The sequence below is a fragment of the Protopterus annectens genome, chromosome 6.part0 (genome assembly GCF_019279795.1).
Source record: "Protopterus annectens isolate FY-2018-M chromosome 6.part0, PAN1.0, whole genome shotgun sequence".
Classification (NCBI taxonomy): Eukaryota; Metazoa; Chordata; order Ceratodontiformes; family Protopteridae; genus Protopterus; species Protopterus annectens.
The window spans coordinates 323980117-324003806 of record NC_056737.1 but is presented as its reverse complement, the minus strand read 5'-3'; the positions used below and the strand labels follow the sequence as shown (position 1 = coordinate 324003806).

Genomic DNA, 23690 nt, shown 5'->3' with positions numbered 1-23690 from the left:
GCTGGCCAAATTTTGTCTTGTCAATACAAATACCACACCTCTCTCTCTCTCATCCCCCTCCCAAAAAAAAGAGATCTACGGGGTAGTACCCAGACTCCAAAAATAAATTTAGCAGTGGTCCAGTTACAACACAAGTGGTGTCAGGCACAATCTATACTTCTATGGTAACAGAGTTACTACACGGGCAAAACCAATCTGATTTACATTATTGTAAAATGAAGTGTAAAGACTTGAAAGAAACACAAAAGAAATCAACTTCCAGAATCTCAGACTACGAGTCTCAGTTATACACGAGAGAAGTGGATACTTTATTAAGAAACTTTACAAACATGCAAAGACGCAAGTGAACATGCGTCTTAAAATCATTTTTAAATTGAAAATTGTTTTCCTTTTGATGCATAAAAAGTCACTTTAGTAAGGAGTTGTGAAAGAATCACGCAAAAAATTTGAACAATCTTAACTATACATAAACATTTGTCCTGCATTTTTACAAGTAAACTTATTTACCTGAAAACCACAAATTCATACATTAAAAATATAAAGAGAGTCATGAATCCCAAAATGTGTAAGCCAAAAGAATAACCACGTAGTCTTGGGACAGTTACTGTATATGAAAAATTGGTGATGTGACAGCAGGGCCTTGAGTAAAAAAGTAGTTTGGGGTGACCAATGAGTGAGAAATGGTAAAATGTTGTCATCTAAAAATATTTAAACAAACTGAACAATTATAACTTGATATATTAAAATGAGAACAGCAAACCTTTTATTTTCCCATTAAAGCTACAATTCCTGCTGTGTCACTTTACTATGTGCATTTCCTTAATAAAAAAAGGACAAAAAAAAAAACAAAAAAAAAAACTAATTTTCCTGAAATCTACTGAGTTTCACAGTTATTTGACAATACTAACAGCCAGCTTATGACAAAGTACTGCTAACAAAAGCCAATTCCAAGTAGAGCTTCATGTTGCAGTCATAACATTAGGGAGCTCTGCCACAGGCTGAAGTCAGATGCCTGGCCAGACCTTCAGAGATGAGCACAACCATCGATGGGCTGATATCACCTTCACCTTAGATGTCCTGACACACCTAGTTTAAAGGTGGTATATACTTGGCCACCTTTAGTTTTTCTGGTTCCCCCTCCAAGATAGGGATGCCATCCCAGACAGCTTTATATTATGTCAAAAACTATTAAAAGATCTTGGGCTGAATTAGATAAACCTCATCCTCCTTAGGTACTTGAATAAGGTAATGGAGTATGAAAGGTAAATGAGGTAGAAGTAAAATTGGCTGGGAAGGGACAAGTATATCCACCTCCTATCCCTGTAATCCTTTCTGACAGAGGGGATAGTGGGAGAGAAATAAGATTGCAACAATGACAATCCGTGAATGTCTACCATTTTAATAACCTGCCAGCACAACTGCACTATGTTCGTCATGTAGATCACTGCTGCAGTCATAAGGATTTGAGAGCTGGCTCCTACAGCTTGATAGGTTGGCTAGCTATTGGTCAGAGACAAAGGGCAAAATACTTTTGAGAATGGCAAAGGCAAATCCTGAACTGGCACTGGAAATGTACAATCTAGAGTACACAGAGAACACGTGAACAGAGGACTTGATACACTACTACTTTGCACTGCTCCTTACAAAAAAGGATTGCCTGTGACCAAACAGGCCATTTACAAATGGATAGCTCCCTATATTGTCCTTTGTCACAAAGGCCATGGAAGGTCATTGCAGGGAAATATTAGTTGACAATTCTACAAGGACCACAGCAATCCTTTTACTTTAAATGAAAGAATCAAATACATGCTCTGACCTTCTACCCATTCGCTTTCCATCTAGGTCATATATCCGTTGCCAGGGAATTTCCAAAAGTGTGGGATTCTTTTTCCTTTGTTCTGAGGAGCACAGGAAAAGACTGGCAAACTGGATTGCTCAACTCAAGTTACTTCTGTAACAACTTCAGGCATGAAGTAAGGATTAGTGCATAAAGTTTGTCTATCCTTGTGAGCATCAGAAAGGGATCCTTCCAAATTTTATGCCTGGAGTTCTGAAACTATCCTTGTTAATGTGACTGCCACGAAGAAAACTGTTTTCCAAGACATGATCTTTAAGGGTACAGAAGTAACTGGTTCAAAAGGAGATAGGGTCAGTTCCTCCAGTATGAAATTCAGGTCCCAGGATGGAGCAAGAATCAACCTAGGAGCCCTAATATGAAGGATATCACTTTGGAACTGTTCAGCTGGTGGCATGGATGCAAAAGTAAGGGCAAGCAGATAAAGATTGCTGACAGATGTACCTTGACTAAGATGTAAGCTAAGCAAGAGGAAAACACCAAACTCATGCACGAGAACCACAGGCACAATAACAAGTTTCTCCTTTCACACCCATAGGGAAAATGGTTTTCCATTTTGCTATATATAATTTCCTGATGCCTGGACTCCTAGCCTTCCTTGATCTAGAATGTTTCTAAAACAAAGGTGCTCAAAAAGTATTAAGATCACATCCTCCAAGCTGCTAGAATCAAGGTAGGCAGGCAGAGGTGAAACAGGGATCATCTGCACTGCATCAGAAGCTTCACATGTTGAGGAAACAGTCAAGATTTCCCCCTTGCTAGATGCAGCAGGTGGGGAATCAGTACTGCCTGGCCCACAAGGCAGCAATCAGTATAATTTCTGGCTCCTTCTCCCTGACCTTTAAAATCACCCCTGTGGAGGAAGGGAAGAGGAGAGTAAGCAGACAGAAACAGATTTCAACAAATTGGGGGGGGGGGCATTTACTGCCCAAGCTTGCTTGCAAGGTATTGGAGAGTGGAATTTGTTAAGCTGCGTGTTGGTTGCAAAAGCAATGAGATCTAGACTTGGCAAACCAATTGGTACTCCTGTCTAAGAAAATTTCACTCTGTAGCAAGGGTTTGCTGAGGCTCTGCCTAATTGACCTCCTACTGACTTCTCTGAAGGTAAAGCAACCCACTAGGAAGAGCACTTTCAATCGCAGAGCCTGTTCCCTGAATTGTGCAGCCAGCCTGCAAAGATGATATGAGCAAGCACCCCCTTTCATTTATTTATATACCACATAACTGTAGTACTGTCGGTGATTACTTTTATGTCCCTAGCACCTGGACTGCACTGAAGGCTTTTTGGGCATAAAATGATTGCAGGCATTTATTTAAGGTTTATGTGCAGGCTGCTCTGGTGAGTCTGGTGGTCTTGTACCTTGAGATACAAGGTAAGTACCCCCAGTGCTGGTCTGATGCAACTGCTGTCAGTTGCCATTTGGGAGTCATTCACCTGGAGGCATGCACTTGCTTTCATAAATTGCTTTTACCCACAATTCAGTTCTTTCTTGACATAGTGTAGCACTGGGATGACTGCTTCCAGGGATTCTAGCTACTGGTTCCAGAAACTTTTTAAAAAACACAATGGAACTTTTTTCACCTTCAATTTGGCTAGAGGCACACATAGAATAACTGAGGTTGTGTGATTTAGGATACTTAAGACCTGTCTTTCTATTGTGTTTTATCTGACACACTAGAAAAAAAGGATATCGGAGATTCCACTCCACTTTTCCCAATGGGAGACAGACCATACATTGAAATCCAAGATTAGCCCAGAAGAATACTATCCACTGGTGAGGACACAGACTGGACTTCTGATGGCTAAGTGTTAAACCTAGGCTGAACAGGCACCATAACATGTAGGGCAGATATGGATGCCACTGGTAGTGCAGTGAACAAACACCAAGGCAGGCTAGTAAATATTATGGGCACAGTAAAGGAGATAAACTGTTGTGGAAGTGAGGACACTTGAGATCTGTAATCCAGGACCTCTTCCTCACCCTAGGAATCTGAGTAATTTCAGTCCCTCACAGAAGAGGATCCCCTCTTCCTTTTTGAAGACCAGACTCCAGAGAGAGGATCATGTTGGGTCAGGCTAGAAACTTTACAAGAACTTCAGCAATCAGGCTCCCTAAGCCAGCCTGCCCCAGTCCTTCAGACAAAGGTATAGAGGATCTTAGGAGTCTGGAGAACCACAAAGTGGCAGCATAGACTTGCCAGGCATTGACTCCTCAGGTTTGGCCTAGAAACTGGACCTCAGCCTAACGTAAAATTCCCTAAGGTTCAAACTATAACAGTGATCCATACAAACAGTTATTTTCAGCAGTCGCCTGTGATATAAAACAGCACAATGGCCTTAAGTAATTAAAACCAACAAAAACCTTTTAAAGGAATTACACCAAGAATAAGGAACAAGAGAAATCTACAGTACACACTAAAACCAATGTCTTTTGGCTTCTCCCTTTAGGTGTCGCCACAGTGGATAACCAGTCCACAAACTGACTGATGGTAGAGTTTTTACAGTGCTGAGTTGCCAGTCCAGCACCCAACCTTCACAAAAGGTCCATGCACACACACCTACCTGCATGTCTTTAAAACTCACCTGACCACAGGGAGGACATGCAGACTCCACAGAGAAGGCGCTCCAGCCGAGAATCGAACCGGAGAACCTCTTGCTGAGGCGACAACAGTAACTGATGCACCACACATTGCTCAATTTCTGTGGTTTGTATATTACTTAAATGTCTCAAAACTGTGATAAAACAAGGGTCTTGCTCTGTATCTACAATGTGATAATGGAGTCTACAAGCCCTTTGATATTCAAATATTAAGCTGATCTTGCAAGTTATGACAAGCACAGGTAAACTGTGACAGGATATGTGTGAAAAGAACACTTAGTATTTTCTTGTAATGACTTGCACACAAATGTACTGTAAAATTAAAACTGCCACTTGGACAGATCCAACAAGGTAATATTCCTTTCAGATTTATTAAGTAATATGCCTCTGTGTACAATGTTTGCATTACTAGGGCACATGGAGCACACTGTCATTCTGGATCATGCAGTTCCATCCCCTACAAATAAAAATAGAATCAAATACTACAATGCACACTACAGGGGCAGTTAATATAAACAAAATGAAACTAAGTTGTGCTGCAGTAAAAAATAAAATTTAAAATCACACTTTTCACTTAGACACAGTCACAAAATAGAAAGTCACTTAAATCTCAAGATTTTTCTTTCACTTTACAAATGCAAACTGTTTGGCTGTGAAACCTGTTTAGTAACCTGTTTTAATGAACTGTGTCAACTGAAGGTCAGAGCACTTGAAGAATAAAAAAATGCTGGCTGGATTAGCTGATACACTATCAGTGAAGGCAAAAGGAAATTTCGAAATTAAATAACAGAACTTTAGAAAGTGTTTTATCTGCCATTTCTGATATGTACTATTAACTATGAATACTGGCTGGCATCAAAACAGGCTCACTAAATGTTTCTTTTAATAACTTTGTCTCATTTATCAAACATTACCAACTGTGGCGTAAGAAGTCTGTAAAATAATGCTACTGTTTATACATGTAATTATGATGACTTACAAATTGTTTGAAATACTAGGACAAAAATGTCTGTTCATAAATGTGTAGAAGCACAGAAATACTTAGCAACAAGCATGTTTCTGATGCAAACATATAAAAGCACACACCTTAGGAACAGTTTACAGCTGATTTTGATCTAGCTTTCTGTACAGCGATTTCAAATGAGGGAACAAAAAAAAAAATAAATAAAAAGTGGTTGTGGATTAACCTACAGTAACACTGACAAACTCAAATATTACTATTTCAAAGGGAGCCAGCTGTGATATTAACAGACGAGATTATACATGAAAAATAATATAGAATACAAGAAAGTGCACAAGTCCTACAAATGCACAGAAAAAATAATGCTGTAATATAATGGGAGCAAACAGTGGAGCATAATGGATCTGTAAAATGTTCAAATATTTGGCTTTTTAAGCTGCATGACACAGAGGATGAGCATAAATTTTAAAAGCAAATTCACAGCCCGATCATGACTGACAGAAAACCGAAAAAGCAGCAGGCATGTCATTAATGGACACTTATGCAAACCTAACACACTGCAGCATGTGACAAGGCTTCTAGTATAAAGACAGTAGAAGAATATGGCTTGGTGAAATGAACTTTGCTACCTCTTCTGGTCATTTATTTCATCCCTGGTGACACTACAGGCAAATTCAAGATGGTCTTTTTTCAAAGGCACATTTCAATGCAATATTTTCACAGTATGAAAGAGATCTGCTATTCTTTTGTTCTGCAGCTCTGAAATAGTTTTGTGTCTATCTGGCCTGCTGTGGAAGACAAAGAATAATTGCATCTCCACTAGAATTCAAATGTAGCCCAGCAGAATCACTCCTTTGTGCTGTTTTTCCAGCAGCTTCAACAGATGAAACTATCTCCTTCCTCTTAGCACTTGCATGCAGCTAATATGTTTGGAAGTACCAGAAATAGTCACATGTGCCAATACATGTGGGAACCAACATCAGTAAGCTCCAGTTAGTACAGAAGTATATATACACAACAGGCTACATTACTAGTTCTACCTATTTAACATTTGCTACCCCCATCAACACTCAGCACCCGCCCCCCCTGAATGGGACTATGAACCTTAGAACATCTCTATAAACATCCAAAGCTATTGTAAACAGACTTGGCATTTATTAAACAACACTCAAACTTGCTTAAAATAGATCTTATCACAGGATCTCACTATTCAACATGTAACACATTCAGCACTGACAAAGCAAACATTACTTTCCCATGTAGTAAAATCTCAACACACAGGCACACCATAAGGAATGCAGATTACCCCAAACTGTTTTCTCCATGGCCAACTAAAAACAGATGAATCCAGGCCAGATGCAGTGTACTAGGTCAGAAGTAACAAATAAAGCATGCACAGAGGTCCAGTAACCTGAAATAGACAGGCAACAGATCAGACAGTGCAACTCTACCATCATTTGGTGATCTGGCCTGGAAATGGTGAAGTTTAATGGCGATATGCCATCATTATTACTACTTAAGTTACACACACCCTCCATAAGTGTCAACTTAACAAAATCAAACATGAAAGGGTTATTTGAGGGAAAAAAAACATTTAAGGTGCATTTTTAAGTGACCCCCCCACCCACCCAAACGATACAATGGCCATTCACAGTGTACCCATAAAGAAAAGCTATGAAAGTCAGACAAAAGACGCATCCTTTTAGCAAATAAAAATGTTATGTGGATAGCAAGGTGCACAGCCAATTGCTAAGGCCACCTTACTACTGCAAGGACAGACACAGGTTAAGCACCATCTATCCCACAAAAAAAGTGTGCATGTGCTGGGGGAGGCGTATAGGTAGAAAATCAGACAGCCTGCACATATTAACTTAGAAAATGACTCTCACAGTTACAGGGAACATAAGCATTCCAAGACAAGCTCTTTCTTTATCTTTTAACATTTGCTAATTTAAAATTTCATCCACTTTGTAATAAAGCACTTGCACTTCAGTTGAGCTAAATAAAAATGGTTGTCATCTTTTTTTATTCCTTTTCAAGGAAGAGGACACCTTTGTGCTAGACAGCATCTCTACAGGAGGATCCATTCTTCTGCTTCCTACATAAATGTCTTCAGACTCTAAATCCACGTGTGTAGTTAAAAGATGCACACAACTATCTAGTGACAAAGGCAGCTCAAAGTTTACAAAAAAAAAATCAGTATCCCCACCCACACACTTTCAGAAAGACTGAAAATTTTCCAAGCTCAAAGCAAGTGCGGACATAATAGCAATTCTGCAGGTCATCAATCCAGTTACTACTTAATAAGTTTGTTGGCTCTTGTATTGGCTTCATCAATACGTGTTCTGTTGGCATCTGCCTACAAGAAAGGAAGACAAAAGTTTAACTAAATGCAAGACTCCAAATGCCAATGTCTTTCAATAACAGCTTGAAAAGAAAAAATATACAACTGCTATGATTCTTCATGCAACCAACTGCTTCCATATCCGTTGTATACCATTCAGATGGGACCCTAGCACCTCAACTCCCTCTCTAAATCAGTCAATGTACTTTTCAAACATGAAAACTAAAGGCTACAACATTCCACACACTACCATTCTATGACTAAAGATGTTGCATTTTCTTCCTCATATTTAGGAATGAAGGCGGAATAGATCAGCTCCAAAACAAACCACAGTACCTGCAGCTGGATGCATTTCCTCTTCAATAATGCAAATCTGGCTTTCTCAAAACATGAACTTGGGCAGTGTTATGTGTCAAGTTAGCATAATTACATAAATTGTTTCCACCAAAATGCTCTCGGTACTCGTTTCTGAATGGGGAGTACTCCAACCCTCTCAACACCCATTGTACCAAACACACATACCACTGCACTGATAAATAGTTGATTCTGAGAGGGAGTACTACCTGCTTGCACCAAAATGTATGCCCAGGACACATCTCTAAATCATTACGAAATAAATGAATTATGAAAAACTTGCATATAGTCCATTGCTTTGATGAACTGGTTGTTTTTTTTTTGTACTTCTGTTTATTCTTTTCAAAAGCTATATTCTATGGCAATCCTCATGCATGCTGCCTCTTTTCTTTTTATATCTGTTTCCTTTCCCATTTAATTCCACTGGAACACACCCTAATCTCAGAGTTAATGATGTTTAGTTTACCCAACATTTATGAAGCTTCAAAACATTTTCTTACTATTCTAAGTTCAACACACAAACCTTTCCATTGTCTCCCTTGCACATCATTTTAGTCACCTGTGTTGTCTCTCTTACTTTCACTTTATTCTGATCACTTCTACGAGTCTATCTGACATATCTCTTTTGACTTGCTTAACTTAACAAAATGCTAACCGTCAATCCTGGTTTCCTCTCCCACTTTCTACCACCATCTATTCCACTTCCATCCATAATGTCCCCTGGTACTACATTATCTTTTTTTTCTTTTAATCCTATCTGGGATACTTACCCTTGTACTTCAGCAACACCTGTCAGTTGCTCCTGCTTCCACCTTATTGCTCTCTTTCCTCCTAGCATTATAATACCCATCAATGACCTGTCTCCTTTTATTTGAAGAAGGTTGGAACAACCTTCCTAAGGAATAAAAAACATACTGGCTTGTTACATAACAATCTAAGATGTATATCCATATTTAAATTGTCCTGTGCAAGAATTAAGGAACCAATTGAACCTCCCCAAATCATACTTACTGATCCTGAGACAGATTAAAGAATTATGTATCAGCTACTTACACAGTTCTAACATAAACAATGAAGATTTAGCAACGTGTAACTTACTTTGGAAGACTATCCTCTCAACAAAAAAAAATGACTACATTTACATATAAAATGATTAAAGATATTAAATTCAAGGATTATATCCTCATTTCTGATTATTGGAGGAAAAACCTCTCTCACACTGACAACCATCAATTGATTCAGGCAATTAACCTAACAATAAAATCCATATCCCTTCAGAAATTGGCTTTCACTCAACTTATGATCTACAACAACGTGTATTTCACTCCTGCTATTCTACATAAATTTAACCCTAAGAAATCCCCACTCTATCCACACTGTAAAGATCAAACTGCCAACATAATCCACCTTTTCTGGAGCTGCAAATGTGTATTTAAACTTTGGAATTCCCTTAAATTTCAGTTACAAAAAAACAGGCTACCAAACAACTACACTCACTTGGGAATTTACTTCACTACATATCCTTCCAAATAACATCCCCCAAAAACAAGCAAGTACCCTAATTAATATCTTTCTCTTAATGAAGCTCTACATAGCGACCAACTTGCTTAACTCCACTAATAACTCATGGGAGAACTTCAGATTAATGGCGATCAAACATCTATTAGCCCAAAAAATAACAATTAATAAAAGGGACAAAAATATCAAATTTAGGAAGCTATGGGAACAGATCTATAATATTATTTTTGCATAAATGACAATAAAGCCCATACTTTATTATGACGAAGAGCTCTTATACAACATCACATATCCCTAACACCTACAAGTAATTTTCCTTTTTCTCTTTATATTGTACTTATAATAACTCTTGCAAAGCAACTCATATTTTCCTTCTTGTTTTACTATACAGAATTGTGAAAGCATCTATGTATATAGTGTAAATAGTATTGTTTGATTAATCAACCTATTTTTGCATTTATTTCAATGTATAACAATTGCTTAATATTCATATGGTCTTCCTGTATGTGATACTTGTCATTTACTGCTCTGTTTGATGCAAAGAATAAATAAAAATTATTGAAAAAAAACATACTAGCTGGATTAGGTGACATATGGTCATTGAAGGCAACAGAAAATTTACAAATGAAAAATGGCACTTCAGCAAGTGTTATATCTACCATTTCGGATATGTATTATAATTAATCTTAGAGTTACCATCAACAACTATAAATACTGGTATCAAAACAAGCTCACGAAATTATTTACTTTGATAAAAGGGACAAAATGATTAAACACTTTACCAATTGTGGCACAAGAAGAGTGCAGAATAATGTTACTATTTATAAATGTAATTTTGATTATTTACAAATTGTTTGAAATGTTAGAACAAAGTGTCTGTTCGTAAACTTGTAGAATAAGCACTGAAATACTTGGCAACAACCATGGTTCCAATACAGTCATACAACAGATCCTTGTATTCACCTATGAACCTCCTTATCAGGAGCAGTTTACAGCTGATTATGACAGAGCTTACTATATAAGGATTTCAAATAAAGGAACAAAAAAAATATATAAAAAGTGAACAGCTGTAGACTACTCTACAGTAAAACAAACAAACTCAAACATTAAAAAAAATTAAAACATTAAAACAGAATTAAAAGAAAGTTCAGTCGAACTTAGAAACAGCCATTTCTTCAACCTGGTCTCTTTTTAAAATATTTAGTCATATCAGAACTTTTAAGTCTTCCTTAAACCGATCCATAATTTTGCAATCCTATAACATATACAGCCAAGTACTCCTTTTCTCCTCTTGTACATTTCCAAGAGTCACCTTTCACTGTTTGATGCAACTTAATTTAGCCTTACAGGTGTGTAATAGTATCGTGCAGATAGTTCCAAGTAAAAAATTAAAATTCTCTGCTACTGTCACAAACTTGGGCAATATTATTTCTCTCAAAACCTCCTCTGGTATTACCTCTTCCCAACTTATTCTCCTTGCTTCTTGTCATTTTCCCTCATTTCTTTTTCGTCTTAACCATTTGCAGCCTTGAGGTTATTAATCTCGGTTTTCCCTTTCCAGCCTCATTTGACCAAGTTTCATAAGTTTTGGCATTTCTTTGTTTCCCTTTCTTTCCTTTAGCATTTTTTCACCTAGCTATTACGCCCTGATATTCGCATTCCACTGAATTCATCAATGTATACTCCTCCTAGATCTTGCTCCATTTCTTTAATTACATACTGTTGAAGACTTGCCTCCAATATCTAAAAGTCCATATTCTCTCTCTCTTTTTCATCTCAATAACAAAAGAATTTTTTTCCTTAACCATTTTCATTCCTCCATTCAGAAATGACTCATCCTTTCATAGTTTATTACTTTCCTCCTGCACTACTTTCTTACTTATCTTGCACATCTCCCTTAATACAGGTAACTGTCCTTAGTCTACCTGAGTTTTATCAATATTTCCAGCAAATCTTCCCCTGCTTTCAACTATCTGGTTGTTTTCTGCATCATTTTCTTCCAGTCTGCCAGGTACTGCACATCCAGGCAGGCCACTGGACACACTTTCAAACAATTCCTAGGATCTGGGACCTCGCCCAAGCCCTCCTCTTTCTTTTGTCAAACCAGCCAACCTCATGCTACCTGTGGGTCCCTTAAAGATTTTTCTCTCAATTGCTCCAATTTTCTCACATATCTCATTCAGATTAGTCTAGTAAACTTGTCTACGATGTACATTTTGTGGTAAAAAAAATAATTGTGTCACCTAGCCCCTTTGATCTATGTCTATTACCAATTTCCATTTCTTTACTGAAAGCTTTATGGCCCTACAAACATTTTTAAATGTTATTGCTAATGACTCTTACTCTTCATTTTAACCAGCTACCTACATATTTAACTTCACTGTTACAGACTTCCTGTTGTCCTATTTTCAGTGCTTCCTCCACAGATATAATTATCATTATCGCTTGGGTCTTATGTCAGAGAGCTTAGTTCTGTCATAATAGTATCCGAGCTGCCTGTGCAGATTCAGAGCATGTAGAAAACCCCTCTTCTCATTTTTTTAAGGTTCTGCATAGAAATATGGGAGACTGATGACTTGATTTAAAGTAAACTCAAACCACAGTGGGCATAAACGAGGGATTAATTCTCAGACAGACTATCCCTATGGGAAATCAGATATCTCTCATGGTGGATGAACTCTTACAGCTAAGATACACTTCTTGCAGACATCACAGCATTGAGTACAATTTCCCAAGTCAAGAACCTTAAATCAGCTTGATGCACAGCTTCAAAGGTAGACAGTCAAATTCTCGAGCAAACAATTGAGATTTCAAGTGAGAAAATCTGTTCATGAGAACATATCAAATGTAAAGCTACTTTCAGAAATGGTTTTACCACAAACAGAAGGAAGAGAAGGATCCAGGGGCAGTCAAGCAGAAGTAGCCATAAGATGAACCTTTACAAGTGCCGAAAACCCCCAAAAAAAACACACACACGCACAAATATTTGAGCAGCACTGATGTAAAATCCTTGATGGGCATCTGGTTACTACTTTGGCACCAACTAGAAAACCACTTCTAATTAACAACATAGGATCTTATCTCAACATATCTGTTGTATATCCTTGTAAAATAAGTGGCTAAAAGATAATAAAACGTAATCATCCAAGCAGTCAAAGTTGATGGATATTGGGGTGTATAAACTCCCCATTTTGAATGAATAGATCCAGTGTTGAAGCGGCTTGTTGCAACTGCCCTTGGCCAATTCCATGAGAAAGGAGAACTAACTGTGTCTGGGCCAAAAGGGGGTCAATGCAATGATTTTTGGTGCTATCCTTTTGAATGTTCAGAATTACCCTGGATATCAGTGGAAAGGGTGTAAAACCTAAAGGAAATTCCCTTATAAGGTAATGAAAATGCATTATTTTTCAGGTGTGTTTGGAAGGAGCCCTGGAAAAAAACTTGCTTAGCAGTTTTCATAAAAAGAGGTGAGCAGTGCTACTTGAAGTATCCCCTGCAACTGTTATCAATTACAAGAAGGCCCCCACATTCAATTTCCATTTGTGAGGTTCTGTTCTAGTCCTATTCAGCTTGTCTGCCACTATGCTTTGCTCTAATGGAATGTAACATGCTTGGATGGTTAATAAGTGCTGAAGAGACAACTCTCAAGTCACCAATACCAGCCTGTAGAGACAGCATGACCTTGTAAATTTCTGCTTCTTTATGTACGGCATAACTGTGGTAATCACTTGAAGAGGTCCGGGAGACCATAGGTGATGAAGACATTTTAAGGCATGATCACAGCAAACATCTCAAGTCGATGTGCTTTGCTCTGCCTGAAAGACACCACAGGCCTTGCATTTTTATTCCTCGAAAACTGCTCCCAAAATAAAATCTAATGAGTCTACGGTTACGGATTGGTTTGGGATCTGAGAAAAGAAGGGGAGACCTGGGTTCAGTTGCCTTTGTAAAACAGGAACTGCTGCATTGGTGGAGACAAAGTCCAAGACTCTAATTTGTTACTCCAGAGAAAACATTCTGCTTGCCAGGAAAAGTTTGTGTGTGTTTGACTTTGCACAACCTTGTATCCCAACCAGTTTTTGATTTTTCCTCCAATAAATGTGTTCTTTTGCACTGCTAGGTTTTGTATCCCAACCAGTTTTTGATTTTTCCTCCAATAAATGTGTTCTTTTGCACTGCTAGGTTTTGTAGTCCCCCCCTCTTTTTACCTTTAGAATATTTAACAGCAAACAAATCTATATCCCTGGTGATGTATACTGAATGTTTTAGAATAAAAAAATTACTGTGAATATGCTACGTGCTGAACTACCACAAACAAATGCCACCACAAAAGGAAAAAGGTTAATTTCTTGGACTAACAGAAAAAAAATATGCACTCAATTTCCTTACAAATAACTCATTTCACTCTGGAAAGAGCATTTCACATGATTAAGGGGACTACTCATACCCAAGAACATACCCATGACACAATTTGCACTAAAATACCACGAGACAAGGAACTTCCAAGATGGCTGCATGCCGAGTTATAGCTTAATTTCAGCTCCACAAACTGGAACTCAGAAAAAGAGCCAGTGCATTTGTTTTGGGGTAAATTTCAATTACTGCTTAGGAAGTGCAATGCCTGCATGCCAGAAAACGTGAAATTTAGAGAACCTGAAATAAAATCAATCATAAAAGGTGACAAGAAAACACAGGCTGGGAAAAAATACTGCAGCTATTCAATAAAAAGCAGTTCAACGTCCAGCTTTGATGCAGGACATGATGTCAAGTAATCTAGAAGAAAAAATAAGTCAAATGTACTCAGAACAGATTAAAATAAACAAAACACTGATGGAGTATACCAACTCAAACAGAAAAAAAAATGAAAGACTTAAACAGATATTCAGATGAGCTGATAACTGCAAAAATTAGAGGCTGAAATGAAGAAAAGGCTGGCTGAGTATGAGACTCCTCAAGAAAAAAATGTTTCAAAAAATGGTAGTATTAGAGGGCAGAGCATGTAGGGAGAACCTGGGATTTTCTGCTGTACCAGAAGGAAAGAATAGTTGTGTAAAATCTTGCCATAACCACAGATGTCCTTTTCTTCCATGATGCAGTGTTCTTAGTGTGGGATTTCCCACCTCAAGAGACCCGAACATCGGCTCCTATACAAAAGCTTAAGCCTGGTTGCTGTAGGTGCATGGAATGTCACACGTAGGGCCATAAACCAGGGACTTTAAATGTGACATCTGCATGCACAGACCTCAGAATCTGAAGGCCAGACAGACGGGTCCCAAAGAGAGTAATAAATGATGTCAGCCAGAAGTGTCAAGTGTCATATGCTGGCTAGTTGCTCGTGGTGAAGGGTAGAGCTTCCTAATGCCCAAGAGACATGTCCACAGTCCAAACTTAGTCCAGGGAGATGGAGAGGGAAGGAATACTGCAACACAGAAGAGAAAGAAATCTATGGTTATGGTAAGATTTTACACAATTATTCTATGTCCTTCTATTCTATGTTGCAGTATTCTTAGTGTGGGAGAGTACCACAGCTTAGTTAGAGGGAAAGGTGGAGGTAGAAGTGGAAGATTCCAGAAACCCCTGCAAGACTGCTCCAACAAAGTCTGCCCGGTCTCTGGAGACTTGGTCCAGCTTGTATTGTTTGGAGAAGGTGTGAATAGTGGACCAGGTGGCTGCTTCCATAATGGAAGCTATGCCCAGCCCTTTGAGGAAGGCTTTGGAACTAGCCATGCTTCTGGTGGAGTGAGCTCTCACCCCATGGGATAAGTGTTACCATGGTGTGAGTAGCAGAATGAGATGGATTTTCTGATCCAACACGAAATAGTTTGCTTGGAGACTGCCTTGCCCAGAGCACTGGGATGGAAGGAGACAAACAGTTGGTTAGACTTTCTGAAGGGCTTTGTTTTGTCTAGGTAGAATCTCATTTGTCTGTGCACATCCAGGGAATGGAGTATCATCTCACTATCATTAGTTGGAGAGGAGAACGTAGGTAAGTGAATAGATTGATTTAAGGACAGTTTGTTGACCACTCTGGGCATAAAGGAAAGGTTAAGTGCATAAGGTCACCCTATCCTTGTGGAAGGTTGTGTAGTGGGGGCAGGCCATGAGAGCCTGTAACTATGACACCCTCCTAGAAGAATCGATGGCCACCAACAGTACAGTCTTCCATGCACACAATTGTAAAGTAGCACTGCTAGCTAGCTCAAAGAGGGCCAGTGTTAGTTTTTCTAGGACAAAGTTTAGGTCCCAGGGTGGCGGGATGGGTTTTCTAGGTGGTCTGATGTGCAAGTTTTACATCTAGCCTGGAGAGCAAAGGGGGGTCTAGAGGTAGGCAAGCTGAAAGGTGGATTTTTATTGAAGAGTAAGAAATGCCATCCTTAACGAGTTCACACACAAGCAAGGACTAGGAAGTGTCTGCTTGGCTGAGGTCCCCTGTCCTTATGTACGCATCACTTGGAGAATCTCTCCCATTTTGATAAATATGATTTCCTAGTAGCAGGTTTCCTGGCCACCCTTAGGACTGTAAGCACGTCCTCTGAGTAGTGGTGTCTAAAAGGGATTAGAAGTTTATCACCCAGAGTGTCAGTGCTAACATCTGTAGCTGAGGATGAATTAGAGTTCCCTTTTGTTGTGCCCTTGTGGGGTAACTTGTGGTAATTACCCTTGGCTAATGAGAGAATTAAGGGGAACCAGTGTTGCCTTGGCCATTAGGAAGTCACCAGCAAGATTTTTGGTTTGTCCTTCCTGCTTTTCAGTAGGACCTTTTTGATTAGAGGGGAGGGTGGAAAACCATATAGAAACAGTCCCTTCCAAGGAATGCTGAAGGCAACTACTGTCCAGGCAAGTGGGGAGTGATCCTTGATGCAGAATTTGTTCAACTGTCTGTTCTGGGGGGAGGCAAACAGATCCACTTGTGGAGTGCTCCACCTGTGTACAATGTCTAGAAGGGTCTCTTTGTTCAACATTCACTTGTGCTGTAGAGAGGATGTTCTGCTGAGAATATCCACTTGTGTGTTATCCTGAGAGGGGATGTATGAGGCCTGCAGGGACAAGCTGTGCCTTGAGGCGAGGTCCCAAATTTGTAGAGTTATTTTGCAAAGGAGGTAAGCTCTGGTCCCGACTTGCTTGTTGAGATACCACATAACTGTGGTGTTGTCTGTGAATATTTGAAGGGGGCCCGGCTGGAGAATAGGAAGAAAAGCCTCCAGGGCCAGAAGAACTGCAGTCATTTCCCTTACATTGATATGCTTCTTTTGAAGGGTAGGATTCCATGCCTGCTGTACCCTGAAATCTTTGCAGGTGGCTCTCCACCCTACGTCTGATACATCTCTGTGCATGAATTGGGTTGGGGTAAGGGCTTTGGAGTGGTAATCCCAAGTTGTGAAGGATTTGTAGAATCCACCACCTTAGTTCTGTTTTGAGGGAGGCCAGATGGGAATTTGTTGCTCCAGGGAGTGTTGGTGTTGTGATCATACATTTTTAGGTACTACTGGAACTTCCACGTGTGCATTCTTGCTAAGGGAAGCATAGGAATGGTGGCTGCCATCAGCCCCAGGAGTTGCAGGAATTTGCCTTGCAGTTATATGGGGGGGGGGCTAGTAAAATGTTTTGAAAGTGACTGGAGAGGGACAGGACTTTGTCCTGGGGAAGAAAAGCCAGAATCAGATCTATCCTGATCCTGCAGCCCAGAAAGATTTTGTCTTGCTGCTGGAGCAAGGAGGATTTTGTTTAAGTTGAGGGTGAAGCCCAGGTTTCTTAGAAGAGAAGTGTTGAACCTGAGATGATTTTGGAGGAGGTCTTCTGTCTCTGCTAGAAGGAGAATGTCATCTAGGTAGGGATATAATTGGACACCTTGGGTCCTGCAGTAAGCAATGGCCGTCTTCAGGTTGGTTGAGAGTTAAAAGGTCTGTAGTAGGTTTGCCTTCTGGTTCCTATCCTGTGCCTGATAGTGAAAGGGGTGCCAGAAAGAGGAGTTCTCCTGACAAAAGATGTTTTTGCAGGGTAATTCCTGTAATATTTAGGAATAGGGGACACAAGTAAATGCTTGATGTCCGGGAGCTCCTTACTTTTCTCCTGCAAATTTTTAAAAACCTCTGCAGATTGCTTGCCAAACAAAAGATTACGGTTCATAATTTTAGTTTTGAAGTCCTCAGGGAGTGGTTGTATGTGAAGCCAAGAATATCTGCGGAGAACAGAAGCAGAAGCTGCTGACCTAGAAGAGGCTTCTGCTCCATCATAACTGCACCTAATGGAATGTCTGTCTACCTGTGAAGCCATAGACAGTTCAGATGTTATGACGGACTTAGTAGGGCAGTCAGGTGTGGCAGCCAGTAGATTGGAGGCTTGTGAAACAAGGTCCAGGGCATCTTTTACCATGTGTGTCTGGTAACTGACAGCAAGGAAAGCCAGGGTGGAGGAGGTGTACACTTTCTTCCCAATCCTGTCCATGCTTTATCAGTTTGCAGAAGAAATGCAAAGGGAATCTGTCTGGATTGCTTGTCAGGAGAGACAGCAATTACTGCAGGGTCTGTCGGGGGGGGGGGGGTAACTACAAATTTTTGCACATCAGGTACTTTGTAAAACCTGTCTGGTCCCTTAGGAGCAGGTGGCTGAGAGTCTGGATTCTAGGATGCAGAGATGAAAGCATCCAGATAGGCAGGCAAGACAGGTGGGACAGATGATGGGGAAGGTGATTCCACTTGAAGGAGTTCAAAATACCTCCTCTGGGTGTCAGTCATTTGGTAGTGTCCCATTTGAAGTACTCTTTCATCTTAGCAACTGTTTCACCAAAGGTAATATCCTCTGGTGGTGAGTCCACTTCAATGGATTCCTCATCTGGGGAATAGTATTCCAAAGTAGAGGTATGAAGCAGAAGAGATGGACTCTTCAGAAGATCTCCTTCATGGGTAGTCTGCAAGGGGAGAGAAGTGGCAGAGGCAGGCCTAGGGCTAAGCATTGGGAAGTGGAGGGAGACGAGGTTGTGGGCCAAAGAGCCATAAAAGCCTGCATCAAAAAATTAGTGAATGATTGCCAGTCTGGAACTCCTTCAGGGGTAGGAGTCGAGGGTTTTTTTTTTTTTTTCTTACGCTTAGAAGGCATAAGTCTGGGAGAAGGCCTAGGTTCTTGGGCCTGAACTTTAGGTAATGGCATCTTGGTCGGTCGTCCAACTGATTCTGGTTCCCCCTCGACATCGGTAGGGACCGACATCTGGGCTATCTCCATGGAGGTAGGCCTGGAAACTTTGGCCTTTTTCCGTGGTGGTTCAGTCGGAACAGCCGATTCAGGATCCATCCTAAGACCAAGCTTTTTTTGACGTTGGTTCTCTAAATATAAGTTCAGGGCGGCCAGACAGCTACTAAGGGTCTTCGGGACAAAAGACTGGCAAATGGAACAAGCAGTATGATTGTGTTCCTTTCCTAGACAAAAGACGCAACGGTGTGCATCTTTATACGGTATCTGACACCTGCCACAGCATTTGTTCTTCTTAGCTGACATTGGCTAACGATAACTACAGCTAACCAAGCTCAAGCAAACAAAACGGAAAAATTCCCCAATGGAGTACTTAGCTTTTATAGAAGTCTTTGAGTTTAGGAGTGAAGCGATCGATGTGACGTCTGCGGCTGAAAAGTTCTGAGGTCTGTGCGTGCAGATGTCACATTTAAGGTTTATCAAAACCAAAGAAAAAGCACAAGAATCTAATAAATCCAAAAGGCATACATAGATTTGGAGTACCAAACAGCTTTAATCCTGGTACTTTGGCATTTTGCCTTCAAGGGATATCAACATATCAAATTCTAAAGCTTAAATATACTAAACAATTAAACAATTGAGTTCCAAAATTTGTCTATACATCCCACTTTTAAAGTGACCAGTGCACATTATACATAAACACATCCCTTAGTCATGAAAGCCTACTACATTTCCCAAAGAACTTCAGCAGCTGCAAAATTACAACAAGCAAGGCCCTTCACCTAGTATTTTCATCACAGTCTGTTAAGAAGTTGTTTGTTGCCAGTGCTAGAGACCCATATTTTTATGCTATACCAAAGATTCATAAGAATGTGAGCAGGCCACCAGGGAGACAGACTGTTTCTGGCATCGGTTCTTACCTGGAAAATGTGGTGGTTTTATTGGACTCTTACTTAAAATGCATTTGAGTTCCGTACCAGCCCACATAAAGATCAAACAAGAGCTTTGTGTTCCAATGCAGACTATGATGTGGAGTAAAGAATATTTTTTGGCCATGTTGGACATTTCTTCTTTGTACACAAATATTACAACATGTAAGGGTCTTGAAGCTATGGCATCAATACTGGGTGAAGGCCTCACAATGCCTATATTTTGGAGTTACTTGAATTTTGTTTAACACACAATTATTTTAGTTTTAACAAGGAATATTATTTGCAGATAAGGGGCACTGCTATGGGGGCTCCTTTTATTCCCTCTTATGCCGTTTTGTACGGTTCCCTATTACGAGTGCGAAAGTCCGTTTAAGCGCATCCGTAAACGTCAACACGTATTGCGTGAACGGGCATTACAGTGAACGTCCAAAACCACAAATTTTGAAATGTCAAATTACCATGGTTGGCCCTCTGTGGTATAGCTCCATAAGGTAAGTGTGCGATATTTACGGACCTTAGGATTAGGGTGCGGGTTAAGGTAACTGCACAGATAGTTAACTTATATAAGATTTAGTGTATGGTTAGAAGTAGGGTTTTGTTAAATGTACGTATGTGGATTATTTATTTTGTTTGTGTATATTTTCGTAAGAGAAGTGTGCGGTAGTTACGGACCTTAGGGTTAGGGAGGGGTTAAGCATAGTGCATAGATAGTTGTGTATGTGGGGTTTAGTGTAGGGTTAGAAGTAGGGTTTTGGTGCTTTACTTTAGAGTTAGAAGTAGGGTTTGGTTAGTGTATGTATGTGATTTATTTTGTTTGGGTAGGTAGTATGTAGCGGGTGGTGGGGTTGGCCGATTATGACAGTTCGAGATTTAAAATTTTGTGGTTTAGTGCATTCGGTATTCTCACGTTTCGCGCAATATGTGTCAGTGTTTTGGTATTCGCTTAAAAGGAGATTCGCTCTGGTAATATAGACCAGTTTTGTACATGGGGGAGTTTGAAAAGCAGTTTGTATACAGCCATATTTATTACAAGGAGAAGGTGATGTTATATAGACGATACATAGACAAGTTGGTTTTCATACGTAAGGGACCTCTATCTGAATTTGAGAAATGTGTGGGGGGATTTGAATTCTAATAGTCATGGTTTACAGTTTTGTTGTCACACAGACATCAGTACCATTAGTTTTCTGGATGTCCAGTTTTTTGTGAATGAGATGGGAGTTATTCTTCAATATGTTCCATTTAGGAAGTGTACTACTGTGAATAATTTTTTGCTTGCTTCTTGCATGCATCCTGAACATCTCATTAGGTCATTCACTTATAGTGAATTTAGAAGAGTATGGATGAATACTTCTGAGATGGCTTCTAAAGAGAAATCTCTGGCTGAAGTAGAGGACAGATTATTAGCCAGAGGGTATTCTAGACCTATTCTTAATGAAACAAAGAATAAATTGCTGAATAATGTGATAAGTAGGGAACAACTGCATGAGAACAGTAAGTTTGGACATAGAATTCAATTTACTTCAAGAGGGGAGGGGACAGAAAATAAAATATTATATGTTACTAGGTTTAGTCCCTCTTCAGACACACTTAGACAGGTGGTTACAAGGTTATGGCCAATGATAACAGCTGAAGATAAACACAGTACTTTATTTCCACAACATGCGACTTTTTCTTTTGGTAGATTTTTAAACCTAAAAGAACTGAACTACCCAATTTCCAATCAGACTCAGAATAGTTCATTACGGTCCTTTCCTTGTGGGAGATGCAGTGTGTGCCATAGAATCAAAAATGTATCTAATACTATGATCAGTGGGCACAGATTTGTCTCTCAAGCAAGGTTTAATTGTCAGTCATGTGGTGTTACATATATTCTGGGTTGTGGGTGTGATGAGGTTAGATGGTATTATAGGTCGGACCAAAAGAAAGTTAAGATTAGAATTTTAGAACATTTGGGAAATATTAGAAGGGGTAATATAGGCTTCAGTCCAGTGGCTGAACATTTTATTGAAGCCCATTCGGGAAATTCTGATTCAGTTTTTTTAGTGTGCCCAACCATCTGGCAACTGTGGTAGTGGTACACTATTTGCTAATAAGTTAAATCAGTTGGAGACTACTTTCATTTTTAATTCTGGAATCCTGGTCCCACATGGACTAAATCAGGAGGTGTTAAATTTTTGAAGAAATGTTATTGATATGTCCATAAATGTGTATATATACATATGTGTGTATATGTAATTCTTATACGAGTACATACACACATTATGAGAGGGTGTTGTATTTTTTATGTAAACTTGGTTAAATGTCTTTGATGTTATTGCTGTAGAATTTATGGTAAAAAAATTCTTTGTTGTAATGTTGCTGCTGCTGAAGTTCTATGGGAAATGTAGTACTTTTTCATGACTAAGGGATGTGTTTATGTATAATGTGCATTGGTCACTTTAAAAGTGGGATGTATACACTCATTTTGAAAGAGAATTGTTTAACTGTTTAGTATATTTAAGCTTTAGAATTTGATATGCTGATATCCCTTGAGGGCGAAATGCCAAGGTATCAGGATTAAAGTTGCTTGGTACTCCAAATCTGTGTATGGCTTTTGGCCACATTTAAGGTCCCTGGTTTATGGCCCTACATGTGACATTCGACACACCTACACCACCCAGGCTTAAGCTTTTGTATAGGAGCAGACGTTCGGGTCACCTGAGGCAGGAAATCCACACTAGGAATACTGCAACATATGAATAGAAGGACTTGAGACTAAATTTTATGAAAGCAAAAATAAGCAACTGGACTGACATTTCACAGCAGTTGATAATTTAAAAGGCACACTGTTAAAGTTTAGTAAACCTGGCCATGAGAAAGCAGCCAAGACCTCTAATAGTAAAGATGCAATCCTATCAGGAGAAAGGGATGATTTTGACAAAGTACTAAAAGTTTGAGACAGTCTAGTGTTTGTGGAAAACGATTACTACCTGTACACCAAGCAGAAGAGTACATTTACTCCAGCAATCAGGCAATGTCGAGAATCAGCTGTGAGATTCAAGCTACTATATCCAGCGCTATCTACAGAATATTTTTCCTGGAGGGTCAATGTCATTTTTTGATGCAGAACAAGCTGAAGAGGAAATACAAAAGTTTGTCCAACAAAAAGTGAGCTATTAAACAAAAGGAGAGTCTACTATTAAATTATTCTGATAAAGCTCAGAAACTATGCCAGTGAAACTTTTCCAATGTTCCAAAACAAAATGCTTGAAACAGATAAAAAGCACAGGCGTTGACTAGAACCACCAGGAATATGCTGAAAACAGAGATTGGATTTGGGAGATGGAGATCAACAGGAAGAAAACCAGCAACTCTAAAATTAATTAATAAATGTGGGATTAAAAAGCATCAGTCACATTTCTGAATATATGGCATTATTCTGCAAGTCACCTCCTCTCAATGTTTCTTTTAAGTAGAGATGACCATAAACTTGAACGAGTAGGTGTTATTAAGCTCCACATGTGAATAGAGGGCATTTGTTTCTACTTTATTCCTTATATCAGATAAATGCCGTAGGATATGCTCTTTTAGCAATCTGTTTGTTTTGCCTATATAGTAGGCTGAGCAAAGAGAGCATGTAGTGATATAAATCACATTTTAGTGGTACAAGTAGCCCAACTTTATAAACTATAGCATTTTCCTGTTTTCGGATGTTTGAAAACATTACTTCTATTAATCAAATGACAAGCCTTACAGCAGACACATTTCCAAGTGCCTCTATGTGTATATGCATTATTATTTGCTCCTTTATTAATGCCATCCTTATGGCATAGCAGCCTGTTCAAGTTTTTCTTATTTCTGAAAGCAAAGCTGGGGTCATCACCAACAATTTCTTTTATTTTGGCATCAGACATCAATACTTTTTAATGACATCACATATCATCTTGGTGTCAGTACT

General features: G+C 39.3%; 1 protein-coding gene across 2 annotated transcripts in view; it reads right to left on the bottom strand.

The window, feature by feature from the left end:
• Positions 1 to 284: 284 nt before the first annotated feature.
• SNAP23 (synaptosome associated protein 23) overlaps positions 285 to 23690 on the bottom strand; it is an 815608-nt gene continuing 792202 nt past the window's right edge. For both annotated transcript variants that reach the window (XM_044074077.1, XM_044074078.1), the window contains exon 8: positions 285 to 7775. In XM_044074077.1, the coding sequence (XP_043930012.1) occupies positions 7713 to 7775 (63 nt within the window). In that variant the 3' untranslated portion in view covers positions 285 to 7712. The remainder of the gene's footprint in view (positions 7776 to 23690) is intronic.